General features: G+C 42.2%; 1 protein-coding gene and 1 long non-coding RNA gene across 4 annotated transcripts in view; one reads left to right on the top strand and one right to left on the bottom strand.

The window, feature by feature from the left end:
- Positions 1 to 25730, bottom strand: part of Tcp11l2 (t-complex 11 like 2) — a 34983-nt gene that overhangs the window by 7897 nt on the left and 1356 nt on the right. The window contains exons 1-8 of one of the 3 annotated variants that reach the window (XM_048356643.1): positions 20384 to 20586; positions 17421 to 17608; positions 14582 to 14717; positions 11993 to 12113; positions 9822 to 10042; positions 7610 to 7746; positions 3249 to 3436; positions 2866 to 3047 (exon numbers count right to left, since the gene is read on the bottom strand). In XM_048356643.1, the coding sequence (XP_048212600.1) occupies positions 2866 to 3047; positions 3249 to 3436; positions 7610 to 7746; positions 9822 to 10042; positions 11993 to 12113; positions 14582 to 14717; positions 17421 to 17577 (1142 nt within the window). In that variant the 5' untranslated portion in view covers positions 17578 to 17608; positions 20384 to 20586. Of the gene's footprint in view, positions 1 to 2865; positions 3048 to 3248; positions 3437 to 7609; positions 7747 to 9821; positions 10043 to 11992; positions 12114 to 14581; positions 14718 to 17420; positions 17609 to 20383; positions 20587 to 25730 lie in introns of those variants that run through there. The other 2 variants (XM_048356637.1, XM_048356653.1) reach the window with 2 other exon arrangements.
- LOC125359130 lies at positions 19769 to 25065 on the top strand. The gene is made up of 2 exons (XR_007212501.1): positions 19769 to 20127; positions 24966 to 25065. It is a non-coding gene; the product is annotated as an uncharacterized LOC125359130 (long non-coding RNA).

Genomic DNA, 25730 nt, shown 5'->3' on the forward strand with positions numbered 1-25730 from the left:
ATCTAACTATATTCATTTCCTAATGATAGAGAAAAATGAAAGGTAACAGCAAGATAAACAACCAGATAAAACTATAAAGATGATTTAACGCCTAAACATCTGTTAATAGCTAACATTCATCAAGTAAATGCTATGTTGCCAGACACATGAATCATCTTAAAATTCTCACAGCTCCAAAGTCGACACAGTTATTATTCCCTTTTTTACAAGTATGAAAAGAGAGGCTCAGAATGACTCAGGAACTTGTTCAATCGTGCATAACAAGGTAGTGGCAGAACTGGGACCTAAACGTTGGCTATTTCAACAGAAAGCCTGTTTTTTATAGTGACCAGATTTGTATGTGTGTGTGTGTGTGTGTGTATGTGTGTGCATGCGTGTGTATCTGTGTGTGTGTGTGTGTGTGTGTGTATTGTGGACTTCTGGCCAGTATTGAGGCCTGAACTCAGGGCCTAGGTACTGTCTCTTAGCCTGCCCTCCCTCCCTTCTTTCTTTGGCACAGTCTCTTAGCCCTTCTGCCTGCCCTTCCTTTTCTTAATTTTTTATTTATTTATTTATTTATTTATTTATTTATTTATTTATTTATTTATTTATTTATTTATTTATTTATTTATTTATTTATTGCCAGTCCTGGGGCTTGGACTCAGGGCCTGAGCACTGTCCCTGGCTTATTTTTTGCTCAAGGCACTCTGCCACTTGAGCCACAGCGCCACTTCTGGCCATTTTCTGTATATGTGGTGCTGGGGAATTGAACCCAGGGCCTCATGTACACGAGGCAAGCACACTTGCCACTAGGCCATATCCCCAGCCCCCTGCCCTTCCTTTTCTTTCATTGGTTGCGGGGCTTGAACACGGGGCCTGGGTGCTGTCCCTGAGCATCTTTGTGCTCAAGGCTAGTGCTCTACCACTTAAGCCACAGAGCCACTCCCAGTTTTTGAGAGGTTAACTGGAGATAAGAGTCTTATAGTGACTTTTCTGCCCAGGTTAGCTTTGAACTATGATCCTCAGATCTCAGCTACCGGAGTAGCTAGAATTATAGGCATGAGCCACCGACACCCAGTTCTCTAAGCTTTTTCACTCAAGGTAGCTCTACCACTTGAGCTTCCAGCTTTTTGTTGCTGTTAGGTGTTTTTTGTTTTTTTGTTTTGCCAGTCCTGGGGCCTGGCTTCTTTTTGCTCAAGGCTAGCACTCTACCTCTTGAGCTACAGAGCCACGTCCAGCCTTTCTCTTTTATGTGGTGCTGAGGAATCAAATCCAGGGCTTCATGCATGTAAGACAAGCACTCTACCCCTAAGCTATATTCCCAGCCCAAGCTTCTAGCTTTTTGGTGGTTAGAGATTCAAGAGTCTCATGGACTCTCCTGGCCCACCTGGCTTTGAACCTTGATCCTCAGACCTCAGCTTCATAAGTAGCTAGATGAGGAGGAAGAAGGGGAGGGGGAGGAGGGGGAGGGGGAGGAGGAGGGGGAGGGGGAGGAGGAGGGGGAGGAATGAATCTGAGACAGAGAAGGGGGAGGGGGAGGGGGAGGAGGGGGAGGAGGAAGAAGGGGTGAGGAGGAGGGGGGGGGAGGGGGAGGAGGAGGAGGAGGAGAAAAAGCACAATTCCCCAGCACCACATATATAGAAAATGGCCAGAAGTGGCGCTGTGGCTCAAGTGGCAGAGTGCCAGCCTTGAGCAAAAAGAAGCCAGGGACAGTGCTCGGGCCCTGAGTCCAAGGCCCAGGACTGGCAAAAAAAACAAACAAACAAACAAAAAAAAAACAAAGAAGAAAAAGCAGCAGCAGCAGCAGCAACATGGTAGGCTAGCAAGAGAAATCAGTAGAAAAAGAAAGGCCTCGAGAGAGATCAGTGCTCAAGCCTGTTTTGTCCTTTTCTGTCTATGAAGTCTGAAGGAAATTCTATTCTTTTACTGTGCTTCAGCTCAAAATGAAAAGTTTGGATCCTAAACCTCTTGGAATTCTAGACTAGAATTTTATCAAGGAATTTGTGTGTAATAGAAGGAGAGGTGCAGTTCCCAACCCCAATGACAGGAGAGATGATATGTCCCTGAAACCACTTGGAGGGTGAACCAGCAGGAGGCGCTGACCCAGACTAGATCCACTGAAACATCAGGTCATTGACTACACTAGAAATTGTCTTAGAATTTCAGTGTGATGATCTAAATAGAATTATAGCGTTCCATGAAAATGAGACACTGGAGATTACTAGATTTGTATCACTGTGTGTGTGTGTGTGTGTGTGTGTGTGTGTGTGTGTGTGTGTGTGTGTTCACATGCACACCAGTACTGGGATTTAAACTAGGGACCTCATGTTCTTGCTTGATTTTTTTCACACAAGCCTGGCACTTTACCAGTTGGGCCATGCCTCCACTTCTGTATCAAACCTTTGAATATATATATATGAAAGACAGAACTGTTGAACTGTTACCACTTCTAAGGGCTTTGTAGCAGGTTGGATTTATGAAATAGTAACTGTTTCACTGCAGATAAGTAAAAGAATAGATCAACTGGATCTAGACAGTCCTCTGTGATGAGGGCAATTCTAAACACTGGATTTAGTAGATTTCTAGTGTTGTTTTTTTTTCCCCACAGTACTATGAGTGTGCTCTTGCACATACCCATCAGAAGGAGAAACACTACACTCACCCTGGCACTTGCCACGGAAAAGGCTTCTCCTTTCCTATCAAAGGGTAGCTAGGCTTTCAGAGATATTGAAAGAAATTCTAGAAAAAGAAGTGGTAAAGGTTAGCATTTTTAAAGCACAACCCTGAGGATAAGATCCAGATGCCCAGAATTATCCTGGCTCCCTAAAACCTACCCAGAACCTTAGCATGTGGGGGAACAGATACAAGTCAACACAGGAAACTTACTCTTTGTTCATGCCTTCAAGTAGAACAGCTGAGATCCTTTTTAACCTGTTTGCAAGCTCAGGCTGGCCTTCTATAATCGCACCCACCATGTTGTTGGTAATTAGAGACAGACAGGCGATCATTTTCAATTGATTCAGCTTTTCTGTCAGTTCCTGAAGTCGTGTTCCATCTGTCATGAGTGTCTAGTACAAAGATGTAAAAATAGAAAGGGAAGCACAATGCCATGAAAATGTAAAATAAGCAATGCAGTATCCAAATTCCCATTTAAAAAATCTGACTTCAATGAAGTCATTAAATTATATGTAACACAGGCAGGCCAACTGATTCAAAATTAAAACTCAGTCATTTAAATCCTGGAAAACTTGAAGGAAGAAAAATCTCACCTCTGGTATTTCTTTTTTCTGATAATCCCACTGTAACAGTTTCAAGTAACTGTTGTTTAGCACCAACGTAGGGCTCAGGCTTGGTGTGGAGCTATTTTCAGTCCCAGGAGTTGTAGCAGTCTCCGAAAGAGAAAGAAGTGCTTCATCTACAGACTCTTTGATCCATTCTGTAGTTTGCTCAAGAGCATCTAGGAGTGAAATAAAGATCCACATATGTGTCCTGTACCTCACTGACCCCTTCCACCTGTATATTCCATATGACAGAGTCTATGTGAGGTGCTAAGCATGAATGAAAAGACACAGCCATGCCCCAAGTCCAGATGGGGAGACAGGTCCATAACCTAACCATTATGCATGACAGGATACAGAGAGAGTTTGTGTTAGGTTCTTCCCTGCAGGGTAAGTGGCTGGTGCAGGGATTGGGAGGATGGCATTCATGAGCCGTGTGTGCCTTGGGTAAGGGACAATCTACTCAGGTTGCACATCTGTAAAATGAAGACAGTAACAATTCCTTTCTGCGTTGTGGTAAGGATTCAACAAATGAACACATGTAAAACACTTAGAACCATTCTAGGGTCTACAGAATCTCCACTGTTAGCAATGATTATAGGAGCTCATTTAATTCCCCAGATACCTCTAAGAGGGAGATGGATGTTGACACTTGAATTGGTTCTGGTGTCTGAGGCTCAGCAGGTCTGAGCCAGGTTCTCCTCATGTCTCACCACAACTGCCTCACTGCAGAGGTTAACATACACAGGAGTGACCTCCACAGAATGAAAGCTAGGCTGAGCTCTAGGCCGCTTTGAGCAGGCTTTTAAAAATTGTTTTTAAAGAATCTTTTTATTATTTTGCTTTTCTAAATATCAGTATATTAGCTTGAGGAAGTGAAATCTCAGCAGATCCCTTTAAAGCAGTGCTTCAAAGTAGACATTGCCTAGAAAACAGACCCCAATTGAAATTTTAGTTCACCCAGCCAAGAGCTCTGATTCTTGGCAAGGACTGCTCCAGAGGTAAAGGTGGCAGAAAGAAGTGGGAAGGGAGGAAGACAGTAGACATGAGTCTTACACTTCATTTGAGCTTAAAGAACATGTGGCAGTGCCCAGCAGGCTTGCCCTTTCCCTTCAAACAAGATTAGTTACCAAGTTCAAGGCTCCTGCATTAAAAATATGGATCACTGGAAAGGAGGTCTTGAACTAATTTCATTTTTAAGCATATGGCACTACAAATATTACCCCCCCCAAACCCATTATCATTAGGTGCCTAGCAGTTACCATGAGCAGAATTTATCTAATGGTAGTAGTTTCTTCTGCTAAACAACTACAATCCACATAGAATTGCTTCAGTGGTACTCTGCAGGTGCCTGCTTCTGCAAATGAAGACAGGCCCTTGAAGACAACATAAAGAAGGCAAGAAGAAGGAATCTACCCTGCACCAGGACTATATGAAACAGGATAATTTCCGGGGGGGGGGGGTGGCATGGTGGCACAACCCTGTAATCCCAGCTACTTGAAAGACAGAGATCAAGAAGACCAAAGGTGGAGGCCATCATGGGCAAAAGATTAGTGAGACCTGCCACCCCCATCTCCATAAATAAGCAGAGCATAATAGTATAAACTATGTGTAATCTTGGCTAAGTGGGAGCCATACATAGGAAGATCGAGACTAGAACTGAGCAAAAAGATGCTGTAAAAAAAATTAAAGCATCAAAGAGCTGGAACATGGTTCAAATGCTGCCTAGCAAATATGAGGTCTACAGTTCAAACCCCAGAACCACCCAACCAATAATAAACAAAAATCTACTTCCAAACACAAAAAAACAACTCCCTGAGAGCTCAATGGCTACCAGTTTTCCTTATTTACTGAAGTCCACATTGCCCTGGACTATGAAGCTATGGATTTGTTCTGACTTGTGACCTATAACAAAGTGGCTCCGTCTTGGCACTGCTGACATTATGGGCTGATAATCCCTTGGTATAAGACACTGCCCTGTTCACCGTAGGATGTAGCTGCATTTCTGGCTGCTAGCCACTAGACACCCCTACCTTTCTACACCCCTGCAAAACTGACACAACCACAAGGTGTCCCTAGACATGGGTCAGTGTCCAATGGTAGGGCTAAAACCTCCCCTGACTCACATGACAATTAGTATTTTGTTGGCGCTCACAAGAATTTCCCCCAACCTTGAATTCCATATCTCTTACATCATGAACCATATTATATTGAAGACTATTCCTGAAGGCCTTAAGTCTAAAGTCTAGAGGCAAGATTTTTCTACCTGGCTGTCTACTTTAGGGCGAAATTCACTTTATGTTAAACCCAGTTCAAGATTCCCCACTGGAGACAAATTGCTTTTTATATCACAGTTCTAATAAAGTATGTATTTGATAGAATTTATAAGGTGGCAACTGCTGAGAAAGAGAGAAAGAGCGAGAGTGAGAGCAAGAGCGAGAGCGAGAGAGAGAGAGCCAGAGAAAGAAAGAAAAACAGATTGCAATTCTTCCTCAGACCCAGCACTTAAACAGGGCTAATTTATGAGTTACTCTGTTTGCAACACTGAAGCTGCACCACCCCCAGAATTTCACAAGTCTTCTCACTTGGCAAATGTTCGTGGTTAGCCAGTTCCGTTTATATAAAGATGTAAAAGATTTGCTGTCTTTTATTTAAAAGACATCCAACAGAGAATGCTGAGTGAAAAAAATCCACATGGATGTAATTACAATATGGCAGTAATAAGCATTTAGACTGCAAGTCTAATCATTTACAGCTGACACATTTAAAAGCCTATTTAGTTATCTTGAACAAAAGCAACAGTGTGGCTTAGTGATTCTCAATTCTGCCTGCGTTTAGAATCGCCCAGGGAGCTTTAAAAAGAAAGAAAAATAATAATGATCCCAGGCAAAACTCCTGGAGCTCCTGACTTAATCAGCCTGAGGTGGAGCCCAGGCATCTGTGTTTAAATGCCCCAGGGAATTGGAATGCTAGTCACAATCATACAGGTCCAGAGTGTATGTAGACAGTCCACTCTCTCCGATCTACTGGGATTCCATGCCCACAAGCAGTATACTGACTGTCCCTGTGCAACCTATCAGGCTCTCTGTGACCTCTTGTTTTCCATGAGGCTAATAGTAAGAGTTTCTCCATATGCCCATTTATTCAGTGGTAACCACTGAGGGCTGACTATGTGCCAGGTATTATATCAAGCATTGTGACTCCTAGATCTACGGCCCCTGTGCTCACTAAGTTTGGAAGAGAGGGGGCACAAGAACATGTAGTGACATTACAAGCACATTAACTCAGTGCCCCAATTTTCAGCTCCCAGGTGGGAGTTTAAGCACCCACCCGTACTGGTACCCACCCATGCATGTGCATACACACATATACATGCATGCATACATGCATACACACACACACACACACACACATTTGACTGCTTCTTACCACTTCTACCACTACCATCATTTCTCGTCTGTCTAACTCCAAATAACATTTCTGCTTCCCTGATTCCTCCCATGAATATATAATATATATTCCTTTGTCAGGAACCAGGCTATTTTCCAAAAATAAAAATCAGGTGTTGCTCCCCTGCTCCAAGCTCTCCATAGACTTCTAATCACACTGGAATGCAATCTAAACTCCTAAGGAACTTAACAAGGCTCCAGGTCACTCGCCTTCGTCTACCTCCTCACCGGCCCCTCTCCCCTTACCTATTCTACTCCAGCCACAAAATCTGCCTTGTGTTTATCAAATTGCATAAACTTGTTTCTGCTTCATGGTCTCTGTACTTGCAGCTTCCTATGGCGACAACGTCCCTTGGGGCAGATCTTCACATGCCCTTCCCCAATTTCTTTGCTCAATGGTTCCTTCATTATTTTTATTTAGCATACATTGGTTCTTCAAGGGAATTTCTTTGTAACATTTCTATAAACGTATACAATGTATCCCAGTCAACTTTATCCTCAACTGTTACTTTAATAAGAGGATTTCCCAATTGTCCCATCTATAAAATACTTCCTACTGCCCCTAACAATATATCTGAGAACACATAGCCTTATTTGCCATTCCTACTAGAATGCCAGTTTCTTGGGGGATGTGCTTTTATTGTTTTGTCCAGTGAAGTATCTATAACCCTAAACAATTTCTATACCATGGCAGGTGCTCAAGAAATAATTCTGGAGTGAATGGAAAAAATTAGTAGTGCTCAGCACATCTTCCAGGACCACAGAAACATCTCTAAGTATGAGAGGCCAATTTTAGAAAATAAAAACAAGTGTAATGGGAAGATAAAAAAATTTAAGTTGAATGACATTATGAAATTGTCCAAAGTTACTGTATCACATGAATACACATTGTGTTATACTTACTTGGAGTTTCTTCCAAAATTTCCTGGAACTTGGTTCTCTCATATTCAACCAACTGACGTTGAAGGTGAGGTCTAAGACTCATAATTGTAAAATTGGCCATGTCCATTTTCATGAGGTCCAGGACATGGAATATTTGTCTAAAAAGTTTAGAATTAAAACAGTTAGACACATAACAAAGACATCAAACTGATATTCTCCAGCTATTATTTATGTTATGGCTGGAAAAGATAAACATCAACATGGTTTTGAAATTCCAATGGTGACTTGGCAAATTCATTTCATAGGATCTTCTACATACGCATTCTAAATGTTCCTTCTACACATCTCAAGAGTATTTACTGGCGCCGACAGAATACATGTGGCTCATCCATTACAGACAGTCATGAATTAACGGAAAGATGTTAAAAGAAGCCCCCCCAAAACTAGAGATATCAAAGAGTTTTCACTTGAAAGCCCCTGACATACAGTTTCTAATACTGATGAAATAAGAGGCAATACATACATAAGAAAGGATCGAAAGGACAGGGCAGTGAAGACTGAGAAAAATACTTCTTTGTACAGCTGGACAGTCCTATGCTCAAACCTAGTTTTGCCACTGACCAGGTGTGATGCCATGAACAAATTAATCTCTGTTGAGCCTCAGTTTTCTCATGCGTGAGAGAGGAGGATATCAACTTTGGAAGGATATAATAACTGTCAAGGACATAATGAAGGCAAAGTGTAGGAGGAAGTGGTACACAGTAGGTGCTCAATAAATGATCAAGAATAAGATGCCGGTTTGATATTATGCGTCAATAATAAGAAAACCTGAGTAAGGGTGCCACAATCTGACAGAACTGAGACAACTCTAAAAAGACGCATAAAGCTTATTTTACAGACAGGAAAAGTGTCACTTTGAGAAGCTATCAACTTGCTTATGGTCACACAAGAAGTTACCTGCTCTAGGCAAACTAGCTTCCATCTCCTACTTTTCTAAAAATTAATTACATAAAACTCAAGTGTTATTGCTATATTTATAAGAAAGAGAAGAAGAAGAAGAAAAGGAGAAAAGTTTCCTACCATGGTAAAATGTGTTACGCAGCATTCTCTGCTCTGGGATCAGAAGGAAGTATTATCCACACTGCAGGATCAGATCATAGTGTGGCGATTGAACATGCGGCCTTACTTCCCTGGGAAAGCTGCAGCAGAGATGGCTAGCTGACCACCAAAAGCACCTCTCTCCAGAACAGATTTGTGGCTGTGGGCTTTTCTAGACAGCAACTACATTTCCCAGCTCTCCTTCAATCTAGGTGGGGCCTCGTCATGCCTGGTCATGCTCACGGGACTGTGTAACTCTGGCTTAGATGTTTACACACTTGGCATTCCTTTCCATGATCTCTTACATCACCAGCTGAACTGAGAGGATGCCAAGAACCTGGGTGAGGGTTCAGCCATGGACAGAAGAAGCCTGGCTCCCGAATGGCATGTGGAAAGCTGCCTACCTAACCAAGAACTCCTGAGTCAGACTGTGATATGAGTAATTAGCTTCTGTTTGTTAAATCACTTGGTATGTGCTACAGTGGCTAATGACTCTTACTAAGAAAGAGAGCTTTCCTATATACTTTTTTTTTTTTTTTTTTTTTTTTTTTTTTTGCCAGTCCTGGGCCTTGGACTCAGGGCCTGAGCACTGTCCCTGGCTTCTTTTTGCTCAAGGCTAGCACTCTGCCACTTGAGCCACAGCGCTACTTCTGGCCATTTTCTATATATGTGGTGCTGGGGAATCCAACCCAGGGCTTCATGTATATAATGCAGGCGCTCTTGCCACTAGGCCATATTCCCAGCCCCTTTCCTAGATTCTTTACTCGATACTTCACGTGCTGGAGACCCTCCTAAGACCCTTACTTCTCCTTCTACAGCACTTGGCACAGCTATAGCTCATTATCAAGGTCTAAGTCCCCCCTCAAATGAAATTGCCATATGTCAAGAATTCCATTTGCTTTCATCGCTACGTCTCCAGGACTCTCTGCACACCAACTAACAGCCCTGCTTGATGGCTCTGTGTGAAAAGCCCATCCACATTATACAGGGTTCACTTACTCCCTGATTATCTGTTTTCTTCAAGGGTCAAGAATTGGAAGAACTGTTCTTATTCTGTGTCCCCCAATGCTCACATTCACCTTCTGAATGAAATCCAAAGGTAGTGTATAAAAAGGTAAACAGCAAAAGGGCTAACCTCAGCACCTCGACAATGTTGCCAGTGGCCTTTAACTCTCTGATATCGCCATCTCGCACAGGAGCACAGAGCTTTCCCATTGTGCTGATGACATAGTTGGCGAGGCCTTGGATGTCGACAGCATTGTGCTTAGCCTGCTGTCTAATGAGGTCTATGTCCAGAACGTCACAGATCTGGTTGCGAAGCCGGTTCCCTCCAGGAGTCAGGAAAGAGAGAAGAATCTATGCAGGGAAATAAAGAAAAATTAGCAGCAATCCATGAATGATAAGGTGAAAGTTGTCATGTCTAGATGACCAAGCTACCTGTCTATGTTTTAATGACAGTGAGACCACAGAAAGTGCCTCTGCCTGGGGGTGTGGATCGGAGAAATTCCACAATCTCAAATCTACCTTCTAAATCTAAAGCCCCTAATGGGAGGGATCACAGATGATCTATATCAGAATAAAAATCAGGCAAGGAAACCGTATTACTGACTGCACTTCCAAAAATCTTTAGACAGTACAGAGAAGAAGGGACAAGTTGAAGTTCATGGTTCCAAAAGAACTCTTAAAATAGTAGGTAAAGGGCTGGGAATGTGGCTTAGTGGTAGAGTGCTTGCCTAGCATGCGCAAAGCTCTGGGTTCAATCCCTCAGCACCACATAAACAGAAAAAAAGCCACAAGTGGCCCTGTGGCTCAAGTGGTAGAGTGCCAGCCTTCAACAAAAAACTAAGGGACAGCACCCAGGCTCTGAATTCAAACCCCAGTACTAGCACCAAAACTACAACAATAACAGCAATAATAGATGAAAACACTATTTCTTTCTATAAAATAACAAGAGTAATTGCCTCATAGAGTCAGGACTAGAGCAAATGAATCATCCTAGCTCAGAGCCAACTGAGAGCTCTGCCTTGTAAGTGCTAGATAAACAGTAACTTTCATGTCATTTAATGATGGTCACTGTGCTGTAAGTACTTGGGAAAACTACTACTTGCTTAAAGACAGCAAGTGCATCACTAATCCACTTAACTCCAGAATCTGGAGTTTGTTCCTTTGGTTTTTTTGGGGGGGGTGGGGAGTGGGGCTTGAACTCAGGGCCTGGGCGCTGTTCCTGAACTTTTTTGCTCAAGGCTAGCGCTGTACCACTTTGAGCCATAGCTCTACTTCTGGTTTTTGAATAGTAACTTGGAGATAAGGATCTCATGGGGACCTTTCTGCCAGAGCTGCCTTCGAACTACGATCCTTACAACTCAAGACTCCTGAGTAGCTAGGAATACAGGAGCAAGCCACTAGCACCCAGCTAGAATCCATGCTTAATTTTAAGCATTGCCCTGAGCTCTACCTACTGCCTCTATGCCTCCAGAAGAGTCAGGAAAAAACTCTAAAAGCTCAGGGTTTGTTTTTTTTTTAAATAAGGGGCCATTATTAAAGAATATAAAACAGTCTTTTGGGGGGGGATTAGCTGTGATAGTCTGATTATTTATATCCTCCCCCTGTCAGATTCATAGATTGAAATGGTGTGGTATCAGAGAAGGAGCCTGTGGGAGGAGATGAGATCACAAGGTAGAGGCATAACTAATGGGATTAGTGCCCTTATAAAACAAACCAAACCCTGGAGAGCTGCTTGCCTCTTCTACGATGCGAGGATGAGCAAGGCAGTGTCCTCTATGACTGGGAAGCAGGCCTCTGCCAGATACTTATTCTGCTGGTGTTCAGCCTCCAGAACTGTGAGAAGAGCATTCTATTGCTTATCAGTCTCCCGGCCTATGGCTGTATCCTGCTATAATGGTGCTGTGGAGCAGGGAGTTATCTATCTCAAACATCAACATGCAGAATAATATTTACTGAAATAAACTCCAGGAAATGGAAACGAGAGGCACTTTTTTTCCTTCTTGCTATATTTGTTTTCTTTTTGTCTTGTTTGTTTATTTATATAGCTTTGGGAAGGAAAGGAGAGGCACAGAAATGGTGGGACAAAGGGTGAGCAAATGCAGTAATGATACTCACTAGATACTATGCTGAAAATGAATGATACAACTTGTGGGTTAGGATGGGAGGGAAGAACTGGGAGAGAGCGAGGGAAAGGGTGACACTGTCTAAAAAGTATTGTACTCTTTACCACAACTTAAGTAACCCCTCTGTAGAGCATCTTTATAGTAACAGTAAAAAAAAATTGTTTTTTAATCCACTTGCCTCTCTGATTTCTTCGAACAGCTTGAGGGCATAGTCATACTCAGGAGGGTCGGCGTTGAGATCTGATTCCAGGACATCCCAGAAGGCCTGATGAACGATGTGCTTCACTCGGCCTGCCAAGCTATAGCCAAGACGTGGATGGTTTTAAAATAAGCACCATTCTCTCCCATTAAGTAAGCCTTACCTACACTGCAGAAATCTTTGGAAATGCGATTTTAAAAACAGAGAATACCAACCAACCCCAATCCCACTACTAATCATTTGACATAGCTCCTGTGTTTAACGTGTTGGGCTTTGTTTCAATATAGTAGGGAGCCCAGTATGCACTGTATTATATACTTTGTCCATTTAATATTCTCTTCTGTGTGTTTCCCCTAGACTCTTCTTGTTATGTAGTGCTGGGGATTGAATCCAGGGCCTCATACATGCCAGGCAAGTGCTCTATCACAGAGCTACAACTACAGCCCTTCCCTAGACTTGTAAAATGCTTGCTTACGGCTGGGAATATGGCCTAGTGGTAGAGTGCTTGCCTCCCATACATGAAGCCCTGGGTTCAATTCCCCAGCACCACATATATAGAAAAAGCTGGAAGTGGCGCTGTGGCTCAAGTGATAGAGTGCTAGCCTTGAGCAAAAAGAAGCCAGAGACAGTGCTCAGGCCCTGAGTCCAAGCCCCAGGACTGGCAGAAAAACAAAACAAATAAATAAAATGCTTATTTACCATAGCTTTCAAAAACTTCATAAAATTTCATTCTAGGGCTGGGAATGTGGCTTAGTGGTAGAGCGCTTGCCTGGTATGCATGAAGCCCTGAGTTTGATTCCTCAGCACCACATAAACAGAAAAAGCCAGAAGTGGAGCTGTGGCTCAAGTGGTAGAGTGCTAGCCTTGAGCAAAAAGAAGCCCGGGACAGTGCTCAGGCCCTGAGTCCAAGCCTCAGAACTGACAAAAAAGAAAAAAATTCATTCTAAAGAGGTATCATAATTTAGTTAGCTGGTAGAGTGTCAGTCATGGGTGAAAAAGTGAAGTAAAATCGTTGAAGTCCTGAGTTCAAGCCCCAGTACATGCACACACACGTGTACACACGTACATGTACACACACACACACACACACACACAAATAATGTAGCTACTCTGCACAGATTTTTAGATTTATTTACATATTAAGGATGAGGTGACAGTCTTTCCTCAACAGTTGGAAGTCTCATGGCAAGGAACGGAACATTGTCATGCCTGTGAACGTCTGCCAACTTCTGCTTCGCTGTCCCATTTAAGGTTAGCCAGACCAAGCTGCTGAAATCAGAGCCTTCCCAGGAAGAGCTCACTTTAGAATTCATGGACACCTTGCTTCACCCCTTGTGTCAATGCCCCAAAATAGTAGCACACTAAAATACATGTTCCTACTAAACTCCTATTCCATTTTCCATTAGGTTTTATAAAACCTCAAGCTTCCCTGTACTGTAATTACTTAAAAGTCTCTTTCATCAGAGAGTAATACCCTTCTCCCGGTCAGAGGCCATAACTCCTTCATTAGGGTACCTCTGCTGTGCCTAGCACGGTGCTTGGCACTTAGGGAATGTGTGAAGAATACCTGGTGAGTGAACTAATTAATAACTTGATCATTATTGCTTGATACCTCCTATTGCTTTTTTCTTCAAGTATAAATATCTAAATACATGACAGTGGTATGAAAGATGGAAATTAGCTTTCTAAGGGGTATGAATTAAAAATTGTTTCTTTAACTTGAAGTATTATATTCTACTTAGGAACTATAAATAAGAAAACTTACTCTATTGGCCTGAAAGTGTTTATGAAACAGAAATACCATTTCCAATGTTTGAGACTCTGCTGGTCAAACCCAGAGCAATTGCTGGACGTGCATGCGCGCATGTGTGCATGCACGAACGCCAATCCTGGGGCTTCGACTCAGAGCCTGGGTGCTGTTGCTAAGCTTTTTGCTCAAGGATAGTACTCCACCACTCGAACAACAACTCTACTTCCAGCTTTTTGGGTGATTAATTGGAGATAAGTCTTACAGACTTTCCTGCCTGGGCTGGATTTGAACTGAGATTTTTCACATCTCAGCCTCCCGAGTAGCTAGGATTACAGGTATGAGTCAATGGTTCCTAGCCATTGCCAGACTGCACTTACAAGCTATATAGACCTGAACTGTTTTAGTTCAGGAAGGAGCTAAGAAAAAAAAACAAAACCATTTTATAGCCTTCTAAGGTACATCAGAGTTTTATATTTTCCTGAAAGTGGAAATGGTCTTTTATTAGTTCTTTGATTTTTTTCTGTAGAGATGGGAAGAGTTCACAATCAAATCATTTATAAGCTCTTCACTAGGCATTAGAAACCTGACTAATTTTACTATGTTTTACCCCAAAGAAAATATATAATACAACAGGAGAGTCAGCCACATTTTAAGAAGAGAAGGCTTGGCTATTGTGAAGGATCATTTGAAAATCAAGATCTGTGGATATTAAGAGCTTCCAGAAGTCTGAGTGAATCAGTCTCTCTCTCTCTCTCACACACACACACACTCTCTCTTTCTCCAGCACTATTTACACACAACAAAGGTTCTCAGGTTACCTGTTTTCTGAGAGAGCATCTTGTTTCAATTGGAAATTGTCATTTACAGCAATTTCATGAGCAAGAGTCATGTTGGATAAATTTCTTGCTGCAGCCATTACTTCGTCAAATGTCACAACCCTGGGAGGGCTAGTGGCTGAAAGAAAAGCAAATGTCAGCCAGTGCTGTGGTAGGAGAGAGGTTTGTTACCCAAGGAGGAATGAGGCCTCATGATACAGACAAACTTGAATTTATTCCATTGCATATTTCAGAGTTTTACAAGAGAATTAAGTACTTCAGTACATGGATTTCTTACTTTACCGTGTAAGTAGTCTTTCTGCACCTTTAGTTAACACATTTGATAAATTCTCAAACATTTCTAAGAAAAACTTGTTATGGGTCTATTATAACTTCTTAAAAATTAAATCACTTTCTTTTTAGTGCCTACTGACATTTGCATTTATTTATATGCACTATAAAGGAAAATGACATGACTACAAAAAAAAAACCCCACCTTTAACCTCCTAAATGTATAGGCAGTATCTGTAGGCTTAACTTCCATGCTAAGTTTTGCTAATTGGCAGATATCATTGACTTAGTTGCAATATGTGATAAAATAACTTAAGATATACACAGTAAGAACCGAATAAATAAAGTAAAATAAAATGAATCCTAGAAGCTGGATATTCTACTCAGTAGGAGGTTAGTAAAGTTATTTCTAGAGTTATTTCTAGAGTATTGCTAGAGTATTTCTGAGTTAAGTCTAGGGGTTGTACTGAGAAATTATTCTAATAAATCATGCTTATAAAATTAGATAGAAATCTTTGCTTCTGTTAATTAAAAATCACAAGCTCCAAAAGTGGAAAAAGATCAATAGGGTTTTAAAAAGAAAGACAAGAAAGAGGAAGACACGAGGAAGAGGAAAGGAAGATGAATGAGGAAAACAGGAGAAAGACGGTACAAAGACTTGGCAATCCTTTACTTCAAGATGCCTAGGTAACCTGTTATCAGATGCATGAGCCCCATATATACTGGCAAGAGAACAGTGAAAAATCCTGGAGTGGCTGCCCAGTTCCTTTGCTCACAATTCCTTCTGCTTCAAGATTCTCCATAAAAATGTCTACTCAAGCCAGGCACCAGTGACTCATGCCTGTAACCCTAGCTACTCAGGAGGCTGAGATCTGAAGATCACAGTTCAAAGCTGCCCTCCCTGGGCAGGTAAGTCTAAGAGACTCTTATCTCCAGTTAAGCAACAACAACAAACACCTGTAAATGGAGGTATGGCTCAAGGTGTGGTCGTGGAACAACGGCCTTGAAGGAAAAAACAAGCAAGACCATCATGCCCCGAGTTCAAGTCCCAGTGTCAGTACAAAAGAAAAAAAGTTTGCACTCTTCAGTACAATAATCCAGTGCTATTCAAAGGAATTACCAGAAAGTTTTATGTATGAAAATATTCATTAAGCACAATTTGTAATAACAAATCTATAGGTAAATAGACAAAAATCTATGGGTAAGCAAAGATATGGTCTACCCACTTAATAAAGCAGTCATAAAAACAATGCGTAGGGCTTGTAATGTGGCTTAGTGGTGGAGTGCTTGCCTAGCATGCAAGATGCCCTGGCCTGGGTTTTATTCCTCAGTATCACATAAACAGAAAAAGTTGGAAGTGGTGCTGTGACTCAAGTGGTAGAGTGCTAGCCTTGGACAAACAAAGCTCAGGGACTGCCCAGGCCCTGAGTTCAAGCCTCAGAACTTGGAAAAAAGAAGAAAAAAACCAATGCTTAGAAAATATTCTCATGAGTACATTCACTCCAAGTACTAAGTGAAAAGAATCCACATAGAACTGAGTGCCAGTGGCTCTCCTCAGGAGGCTAATATCTGAGAATCATGGTATAGAGCGAGCCCAGGCAGAAAAGTCTGTGAGACGCTTATCTCCAATTAACCAGCAAAAATCCAGAAGTGGAACTGTGGCTCAAGTGGTAGAGTGCCAGACTTGAGCAAAAAAAAAAAAAAGCTAAAGGACAGCACTCTGGGTTCAAGGGCGTGGTTCAAGACCTAGTATAGGCGCACATACACAAAGTTCACAGATAGATGGATGGATAGCTAGACAGATCCATAGCTATAGATATGGGTGTGTGTGTGTGTGTGTGTGTGTGTGTGTGTGTGATAAAGATATGGCAAAGGGCTGCCAGCTGTTACTTCTGGATTAAACTACAAGCAATATTTTCCCTTTCAACTTGCATATTGCCCAAGATTTTTTTTAAAGTAAGTATGTAACTATTTAAAACAAAAATATTTAAAAATAAAAATGGAAAAAGCTTTCTCCTTTGCTCTGGCCACTCTTGCAACAAGTTCTCATCACCTCAGTGTAGTCATTTTCCTTATGGGCCCCTTTCTTGGTGACTTGCACAAAAGTGTTTGCAATCAGCAGGAAACCCTTCACATTATTTCACTTCCTGCCTGACCCTTCCAGGAGAGCAAGTTTCCTTCCATGTGAATCAGAGGAAGAAAGAAAATCAGAAAAGACTAATCTGAATTTATCCTAACTTGTCCAAAACATAATGACAAGGAGTGGCTTTCTACCATTTGAAAGAAAAGACAGAAGGAATGGGGGAGCCTGAGATTGGGGGTGGGGTGGGGGACGTTCTGATTTACGGTCAAATCAAACAGACTAGAGACTTTGATCAACTTAAAAATGTTAGTAGATTACAAACCTTGGCTATTTCTTTCTGAGAACACATAGAGAATAATAGCATTGTTTCTACAGAGCTATTCTGGTATATCCAGAAAGGGCAGCCTCTGTGCTCAAATTGTTCAACTACCCCCACCACCCTCAGCTTCTGCTCCCCTGTGGGCTCACAAGCAGGAGAGCTGGACTTGCTAGAAGAATCACTTGTGAAGCTCTGCCTAGAGCATTCGTAGTCACTGAGTGAAGCCATGCTCTCGGAAAACCTGGAAGAGTCTGAATCGCTGGGCTGGTCCTCGCCCACATACTGCTTCTCACCATTGAAGGGCATTTTGTGTCACTTGAATATGGACAGGGAGGACCTGCACAGACAGACAGACAGACAGAGAGACTCTGCATCACCGGCTCACATACTTCCTTCCATTGGTGTCATCATTTTTTCCAGCGCAGACAAGTGTAAGAGTATTGGAGAGGCCCCCAGATTATTTTGTCCTTTCCCCAATATCCTGGGGGAAGATACCACAGCCACAGTGTGTGCTAACTCAGGGCATAACCAGTGCACATGTGAAATAACTCCCAGAAATAACAGACCCTTAGAAACAACAACAACAAATATGCAGATCTGGGCACCAATGGCTCAGGCCTGTAATCCTAGCTACTCAAGAGGCTGAGATATTAAGATCATGGGTCAAAGCTGGCCCATGCTGAAAAGTCTGTGAGACTCTTCAATTAAACACCAAAACGCCAAAAGTAGAGAGTTGTGGCTCAAGTGGTAGAGTGCCAACCTGGAGTTAAAAAAAAAAAAAAAGCTAGGGTCTGGGAATATGGCCTAGTGGTAGAGTGCTTGTCTCCTATACATGAAGCCCTGGGTTCAATTCCTCAGCACCACATATATAGAAAAAAGCTGGAAGTGGCGCTGTGGCTCAAGTGGCAGAGTGCTAGCCTTGAGCAAAAAGAAGCCAGGGACAGTGCTTAGGCCCTGAGTTCAAGCCCCAGGACTGGCGCAAAAAAAAAAAAAAAAGCTAAGGGACAGTGAAAAGCCATACCCTGAATTCAAGCCTCAGTACCAGTGTACCCACATACATGTACACATACACACACATGCAGAGCACACAGTTTCCTATTAAAGGGTCAAACTGCTTATTCTGTCCGGGGGAAGTCACTTAGCCATCTGCCTGGCTCCGTGGGACAGAACAGGAGTAATCTCATTAAAGGGCTTAGCACAGCACTCAAATGTCAGATTCTGTTATTTCTCCCTCTGCTTGTTTTAAATATGTTTGAATGTTAAAATGGCCTCTTTATGCTCACTGTGAGCCTCTAATGGGAGGGAAAAACGAATGAGAATCTCGGGTAGATTTTGAGCTGCTGTTGCTCCACTTTCATGAGTAACACCTGATACTTGGTTTGAATCTGACAATTTACAAAGTACCTTCCACAGCCCAATGGGCAAAGAGGATCACAGGATTCTGGTCCAGAGGGCAGGGGAGACCCTGAGGGACAAGGGGACTCAGTGTACTACCAAATCAGTCCCTTGATTCTACACTGAGTGCTACTGCTGGGACATCAGATTGCCTCTCAAGGAAGGAAGTTGGCACATGAGCACATGAACGCCCAGGCCTAGGCCGAAAGCACCAGCCAGGCCTGTGAGGAAGATGGCCTTGATAGTAGTGTGGTATCAGCTGACACGAAAAGGAAACCTAGCCCAAGAAAAGAGGCACTTCAACTCCTGGATGGATGACAGCGATAGGAAGAGTTCACTGCATTCCTTTAAACCTGAGCCAACACGTGCCGTCGAGGCTGTCGGGCTTTAAACGCTGCTAGAAGGTGAAACCATTAACAGTGCACACGATGGCTGGAAATACCTGCAGTTTCTTCATAATTCTGTTCATATTTTCTGAGTGCCCCAGTCACTGGGAAAAGTAACAGTGAACAAAACAAGACAGGTCTGCTCTCATGACTTTCAAGTTCATGTACCTAAAACTTGTGCCAGATGATAGAGGAGGGAGGGAGGGAGGGAGGGAGGGAGGGAGGGAGGGAGGGAGGGAGGGAGGAAGGGAGGAAGGGAGGAAGGAAGGAAGGAAGGAAGGAAGGAAGGAAGGAAGGAAGGAAGGCATTGCTGACAAAGTATGAGAAAGAAGAGCAAGGGTCAACTAAGGACCAGAAAATGAGAGAGATAAGACTTTGTTGAGAGAAATAGAGCAACTTGTTTTATCGTTTTATCTCTTTGATGGTGATAGGATCGAGGATGAGTCAGAGAGGGATATGGTAAGGGCAAAAAGTACAGGGGTATTTGCACATTGTCTTTTTAAAAAATTTTCTTCAGTCCTGACCTGTACAGAAATGTACTTTTGTCTAGGATGCCATTTTTGTAAGCAGAAAACCACTAACTCCCTGTGCAGACTGAAGGGCAAGTGAGGAAAACTGCCAAGGAGCTAATACAGAGGCACACACCCTGTCCTACCATCCCAAAGCCACCTGCCACAAACACAGGCTAGACAACTGGCATCATCAGTAGTAAAAACCACCCATCTCTACCCCATGTAAACCAGTATCTACCTGAGCCTGAAGTCTAATCTGCTACAGGAAGGAGAGAAAACGGAAGGGAAGAAAGGATTGCCACCAAGTCCCAGGTCCTAGATGGAAAACTCATCCTCCTCTCTAGATTGGACTCTCTCTCTTTGCCAGTGTTAAACTTCCAACTGGTGTTTTTTTTTCTGAAATGAAAATTTGACATTCTGTAAGAAGCCTTCCTGTACTGCCTGCCAGAGCCAGAGTTTATGGCACTCCTCTTAGAAGAGCTGCTGTTCATTTCTTGTATTTACCCCAAACCACCTGCATGGCTACTTTCTTCCAACAGCTATGTCCAAATGTCCTTAATAAGGTAGACACCAACACCATATCTAGCCCATTCTTGAGTGGCAAGAATATGACAAGCACTCATTCAGTCTTAGCTAAATCAAAAACCTTTGAAGCCCATTTGGTACAGCTTCAGCTAGAACATTTGTAAACTGATAGCACCATAGATTTTACGCTCTTGGTACTGCTCAAGTCTAAGCCCTAAAGTAGAGAATTGAGCATGTAAGCTTAGCTTACTAGATACTTAAAACTCAAAATTCCCAGGGTCTTGGCACACTTACCTGAATATCTTAAGGTCTGTATCCACCTTCCCCCTATCTTATATTCTCCTTATCTTATCCTCCTATCTTATATTTTCTCTCATCTTGATTTTCCTCTATATGAACTGACTCAGATGAGCAGGTCTTTAGCTGTTCTTCCAAATAAAAATAAATAAAATCTTCCATTCATGGAACTTATAAACTAGATGAATAGATATAGTTCTCCATTTCATTTTTCTACTCTATCTGGTCAGGATATTTGACAGGCTTCTTAAATCTATTTAAGAAGGAAGCCAAGTGCATAGATTAAAAAAAAGTACACAAGGGGCTGGGAATATGGCCTAGTGGCAAGAGTGCTTGCCTCCTACACATGAAGCTCTCGGTTCGATTCCCCAGCACCACATATGGAAAACGGCCAGAAGGGGCGCTGTGGCTCAGGTGGCAGAGTGCTAGCCTTGAGCGGGAAGAAGCCAGGGACAGTGCTCAGGCCCTGAGTCCAAGGCCCAGGACTAGCAAAAAAAAAAAAAAAAAAAAAAAAAGTACATAAAAAAACTCTAGGTTATAAGTCCGGGATTTGGGGCCAAGGTTGCTATGCACATCACACCTGCCCTCCCCCTTCCCTTCTTCCCCTCCCTTCCTTCCTCCCTCCCCCCTCCTCTTGACTGGGTTAATTATATAGTTTCTCTTAGCTAGGAATTGCTAAGATGCTTCAAGCCAAGAGTTCCATGAGGCATCACTAAAAATTACAAAAAGAAAATATGCTCATAGTAAATATGTGTAATGAAGTACCATTAATCTGTCAACAAATCACTGGAGGCAGAATTCCTGGCACAGAGATACAACAGACAATGTAAAAGCTTCACAATATTTAGAAACTCTTATTTAGGTGGTAGATGTCTTTACATTGCAACTGGGCCAAAAAGAGGCTTGTCTTTGGAACAAAACTGCTCATCACTATGGTATTAAGAAACTGTCTCAGAGAAGAAGAGGTGTGGCTCAAGCGGTAAAGCACCAGCCTTGAGTGAAAAGCCAAGTAAGAACAGGAGGCCCTGACTTCAAGCTTCAGAACTTACTCTCTGCACACACACACACACACACACAGAGAGAGAGAGAGAGAGAGAGAGAGAGAGAGAGAGAGAGAGAGAGAGAGAGAGAGAGAGAGAGAGAGAGACGAGGGGTAGTCTGGAGACTAAAAGCCTGCCTCAGATGGTACAATAGCTAGCAAGCATGTGACTCTGAGTTCACAACTCTAGTACCACCGCCACCAAAAGTGGGGGTAACTGGGAATCTGGCCTAGTGGCAAGAGTGCTTGCCTCATATACATGAAGCCCTGGATTCCTCAATACCACATATATACAAAATATTTGGCCAGAAGTGGCGCTGTGGCTCAAGTGGCAGAGTGCTAGCCTTGAGCAAAAAAGAAGCCAGGGACAATGCTCAGGCCCTGAGTTTAAGGGCCCAGGACTGGCCAAAAAAAAAAAAGCGGGGGGGGGGGGGTGTGGAGAATTGGGTAGGAGACTGTATTTCTTCATATATGGCTACCAGTAATGTCCAGTTCATTCAGATATTTCATTTAGTCACTACACAATACTAGGAATAGGGGCTGGGAATATGGCTTAGTGGCAGAGTGCTTGCCTCGCATACATAAAGCCTTGGGTTCGATCCCTCAGCACCACATATATAGAAAAAGCCAGAAGTGGCGCTGTGGCTCAAGTGGTAGAGTGCTAGCCTTGAGCAAAAAGAAGCCAGGGACAGTACTCAGGCCCTGAGTTCAAGCCCCAAGACTCGCAAAATAAATAAATAAATAAATAAATAAATAAATAAATAAATAAATAGAATGCTAGGAACAGTGTCTGGTATAGTGAAAGCAGAATACAGATGTTTGCTATGATTATTTGCCTTTTTTGTTATTATCATCACTATAGGCATTTAAAAGTCTGGAGGGAAGAACAGTTTAGCTTCAGAATAATAGGAGCATGTTATCTTAGGAGCAGGTTCTCCTACAGATAACAATCTTAGGTAGGTAACCCAGGGCACAACTCCTGCACAGATCCTAAATACAAAACCAGAAAGCAATGGCCCAGGGCAGGGCAGTGTGAATGGCCTGTAAATGCCTTCACACCTGCTGTTACCTTTCTTGATCTTGGGTTTCCACTATAGATCATTTGAGGACAATGTTACTTGACTCAAAAGGCACTGAGGGCAATTCGATTGCTTTTATGACTATTTTATAACTATTTTGGATTCTCTGTTAGACAGGTGATAATAAAATCAGGCTGTTTTGAAATATTTTGTTTTCCATAACAACAAACTTAGACTCACCTAATATGACTGACAGGATGCAACCCAAAAAGTCAAGCAAGTACCTTTTAGGAATACCACTTCCTACTTGGAAGACTCACTTACTCACTGGGAAAGACAGAGAAGGTCACTGTAAGCAAGGCCTCCAACAATACAAAGGGTCACTAGTCAAAGAAGGTGACGCATTGTCATATCCATATTTTATAGTATTCTTTTGTTATTTCAGAATTAATACAATATTATATATTTCTTTCAGAGGCAGGGAAACAGCAGATACTTATTTACTGTTGTATATGCACATGGCTGAATGGCAGTATAACCACTGCTATTTTAGCGAGGAGGCGATAAATATAGGACCAGTAGAGGTTAATCACATGTCCCACCACAGATGGAGGGGAGATTGGTTTTTAATTTACTGTGGTTCCTAAACTTATATCTGACGTTATCTGCTGTTTCCTCTCTGCAGTGAGCCTGTAGCCTGGTTATGTATCTGCAAGTGATCCTGCACTGGTTTAGGAACAGGATTAGAACAGCAGTTACAGTACATGTGTTACTAAGGCAGTAAGAACACTGGCCTTTCAGGTGTGCTAGGTTCTTTGTCCCAACTCCTGATACTTACTGAGTGAAAAAGAGTGCTTTGTATTTGTAAAATACTGTATCTACCTAAGGTGTTCTTAGTTTTTCTCTTGTAACTTTTTTTCCCTGTTAAGTCTGAAAGCATTTCCAGATTAACAGGTTAAAGAAAAGTGCTGAGCTGATTCCTCATTATTCTAATACAGACCAGACCTGGGTCCTGTAGTTTTTAGATCTTGATATTTCCCACCACACCAATTGCTTAGATTCCACTCAGCTACAAATGTCCTTCTAGATAGCCAAATTTATCCTAATGTCCTTCCTTCAATAGCACGTAGAGAATAGAACAAGAAATAGGCCAAGCCCTTCAGAACAGGCAAAATAAGACATTCCTTTTTAAGAGTTAACTCCCCAATGGTTTCCCTTTTCCTGTGAAACCTTTTTGCTGTGGTCTACACTCTTCTTTTGTGATCGGGCCTCTACCTGCCTCATTCTCTGCCACTTTCCCCCAATTCTTCAAACTCCAGAGACCTCAGCCTTTTTGGAGTTCCTTAGACTAGCCAAACTTCCAACTTTAGAGCATTTACACCTGCTCTTCTCTCCCTTGGGGTTTATGACTCCTTTGAATTTCAAATGGATGCTCCCTGCTGTCATTCAGACTTGACATTTAACATCTTAACCCTCATGACCTTCCCAGAGACTTTCCTTCATCTATGAATATTATTTCATTGCATGAACAAATTAAGCCATACTCCTATTCATGAGATGACATGCGTATTCAATTTTTCCGTTTGTCATACTGCTCAAATTGCCATTAACTCAGTCACCTAAAATACTATAGTTGTCTGCCTATCTACCTTCCAGCTAGATTTTATTTAGCCTTCTTGTGGTAAGAAGCTATGTCCTCTTTCAACTTCAAGTGCACAGATAATTCAAGCTAGTAATGACTTCCTGTTCCAGGAGCTTGAAGACATTTTTATAAGGGGTCTTTCTACTCTCCTGACACTCACTGATACCTAAATAACAATCAGACCTAATGGTTATGGAGTACTTATTATGACTTCAATAATAACTTCATTTTGTAAGTGCTTTAAATATCTTATCTCCTTGAATGCTCATTTTAACACTGTTAGCTAACACCCCAATTTTATAGTAAGAACCCAAGGCTCAGAAAGGTTACATTACTTACCCTCAAGGTTCACAGTAGTGAAGAGGTTCAACTGAAACTCAGGCAGTGGAATCCTTAAGCCCATCCTCTTTACCATTCCCAGATGGATTTTTTTTAATTGCATACTGGTAATTCTTTCCACTCCCACTCTGCCAAACTGCTCTATCCATCACCACATCTGCACATGTGGAAGCAAGCAGATCTGACCAGGGGAAAGCTGCTTAATTAAGTGCTATACTATGAAAGGCACCACTAAAAGATGCAACTGTCCATAATTCTGAACCATCTCACCATAGTGACTGAAACTCCTCTACCAGGGTGCCATTATATTCTGCAAAATCCCTAGTTCAAACCCAAGTACTATCTACTTATAACTAGTATGAGTCATAAACATTTTGGAGTGAATTATTCAGATCATCCGGCAGCATCCTGAGGAATGGAAGCTATCCAGTTAAGTCTAGGTCATGGAAACTAGAAAGTTCAAAAAATATTTACTGGGTATCATCCTTCAAAATCAGATCAAAGTGTACAGATAAGCATTTACATATGTGTAGCAAAGAGGCAGAGACTGGGCTCTGGTGAAGAAAACAAATTGCAGTCCCTGGAAGATTTCTACTTTCTACAAGATGCTGCTTTACCACCAGTCCCAAATAGCAGTGCTTAAAAAAAAAGTTTCTCACCTACAATATAGGAAAAACTACAAAACAACCAGGCACCAGTGGCTCATGCCTGTAATCCTAACTACTCAAGAGACTGAGCGCTGAGAATCATGGTTCGAAGCCAGCCTGGGCTGGAAAGTCTGGGAGACTCTTGTCTCCAATGAACCAACAAAAAATCTGCAGGTAGAGCTGTGGCTCAAATGGTAGAGTGCTAGCCTTGCACAAAAGCTCAGGGACAGTGCCCAGGCCCCAAGTTCAAGGTCCAGGAGTGACACAAAGAACAAAAACAACAACAACAAAACAAAAACCAATAAAACAGAGGTGCCTACATCACCCAGCTAGACTACTGTCTTTATCAAATTAGAACCAACAAAAATAAAGAAAACAAAACAAATCAGAATCAACAAACAGCTAGACAAAATCCAATATGCCAGTTACCCTCTAAAAAGAAAGATTTCATGCTATATATGGCATTTTAGTTCCAGGAAGAAAGATTTCTCAGCACTTTCACATTCGAAGTGACTGCTACCTGTTTTACTAGCTGTGATTCTGCCTCTGTGGCAGAATCAAAAATGACATAAAGCTGCTTTCTCCAGTCCTGCATCATTTCAGGTCATGCAACCCACTGGCTATCAGGGTGATGTGGGAAATCCTTAGAGGCAGGAAG

This window comes from Perognathus longimembris, chromosome 1 (genome assembly GCF_023159225.1).
Source record: "Perognathus longimembris pacificus isolate PPM17 chromosome 1, ASM2315922v1, whole genome shotgun sequence".
NCBI lineage: Eukaryota > Metazoa > Chordata > Mammalia > Rodentia > Heteromyidae > Perognathus > Perognathus longimembris.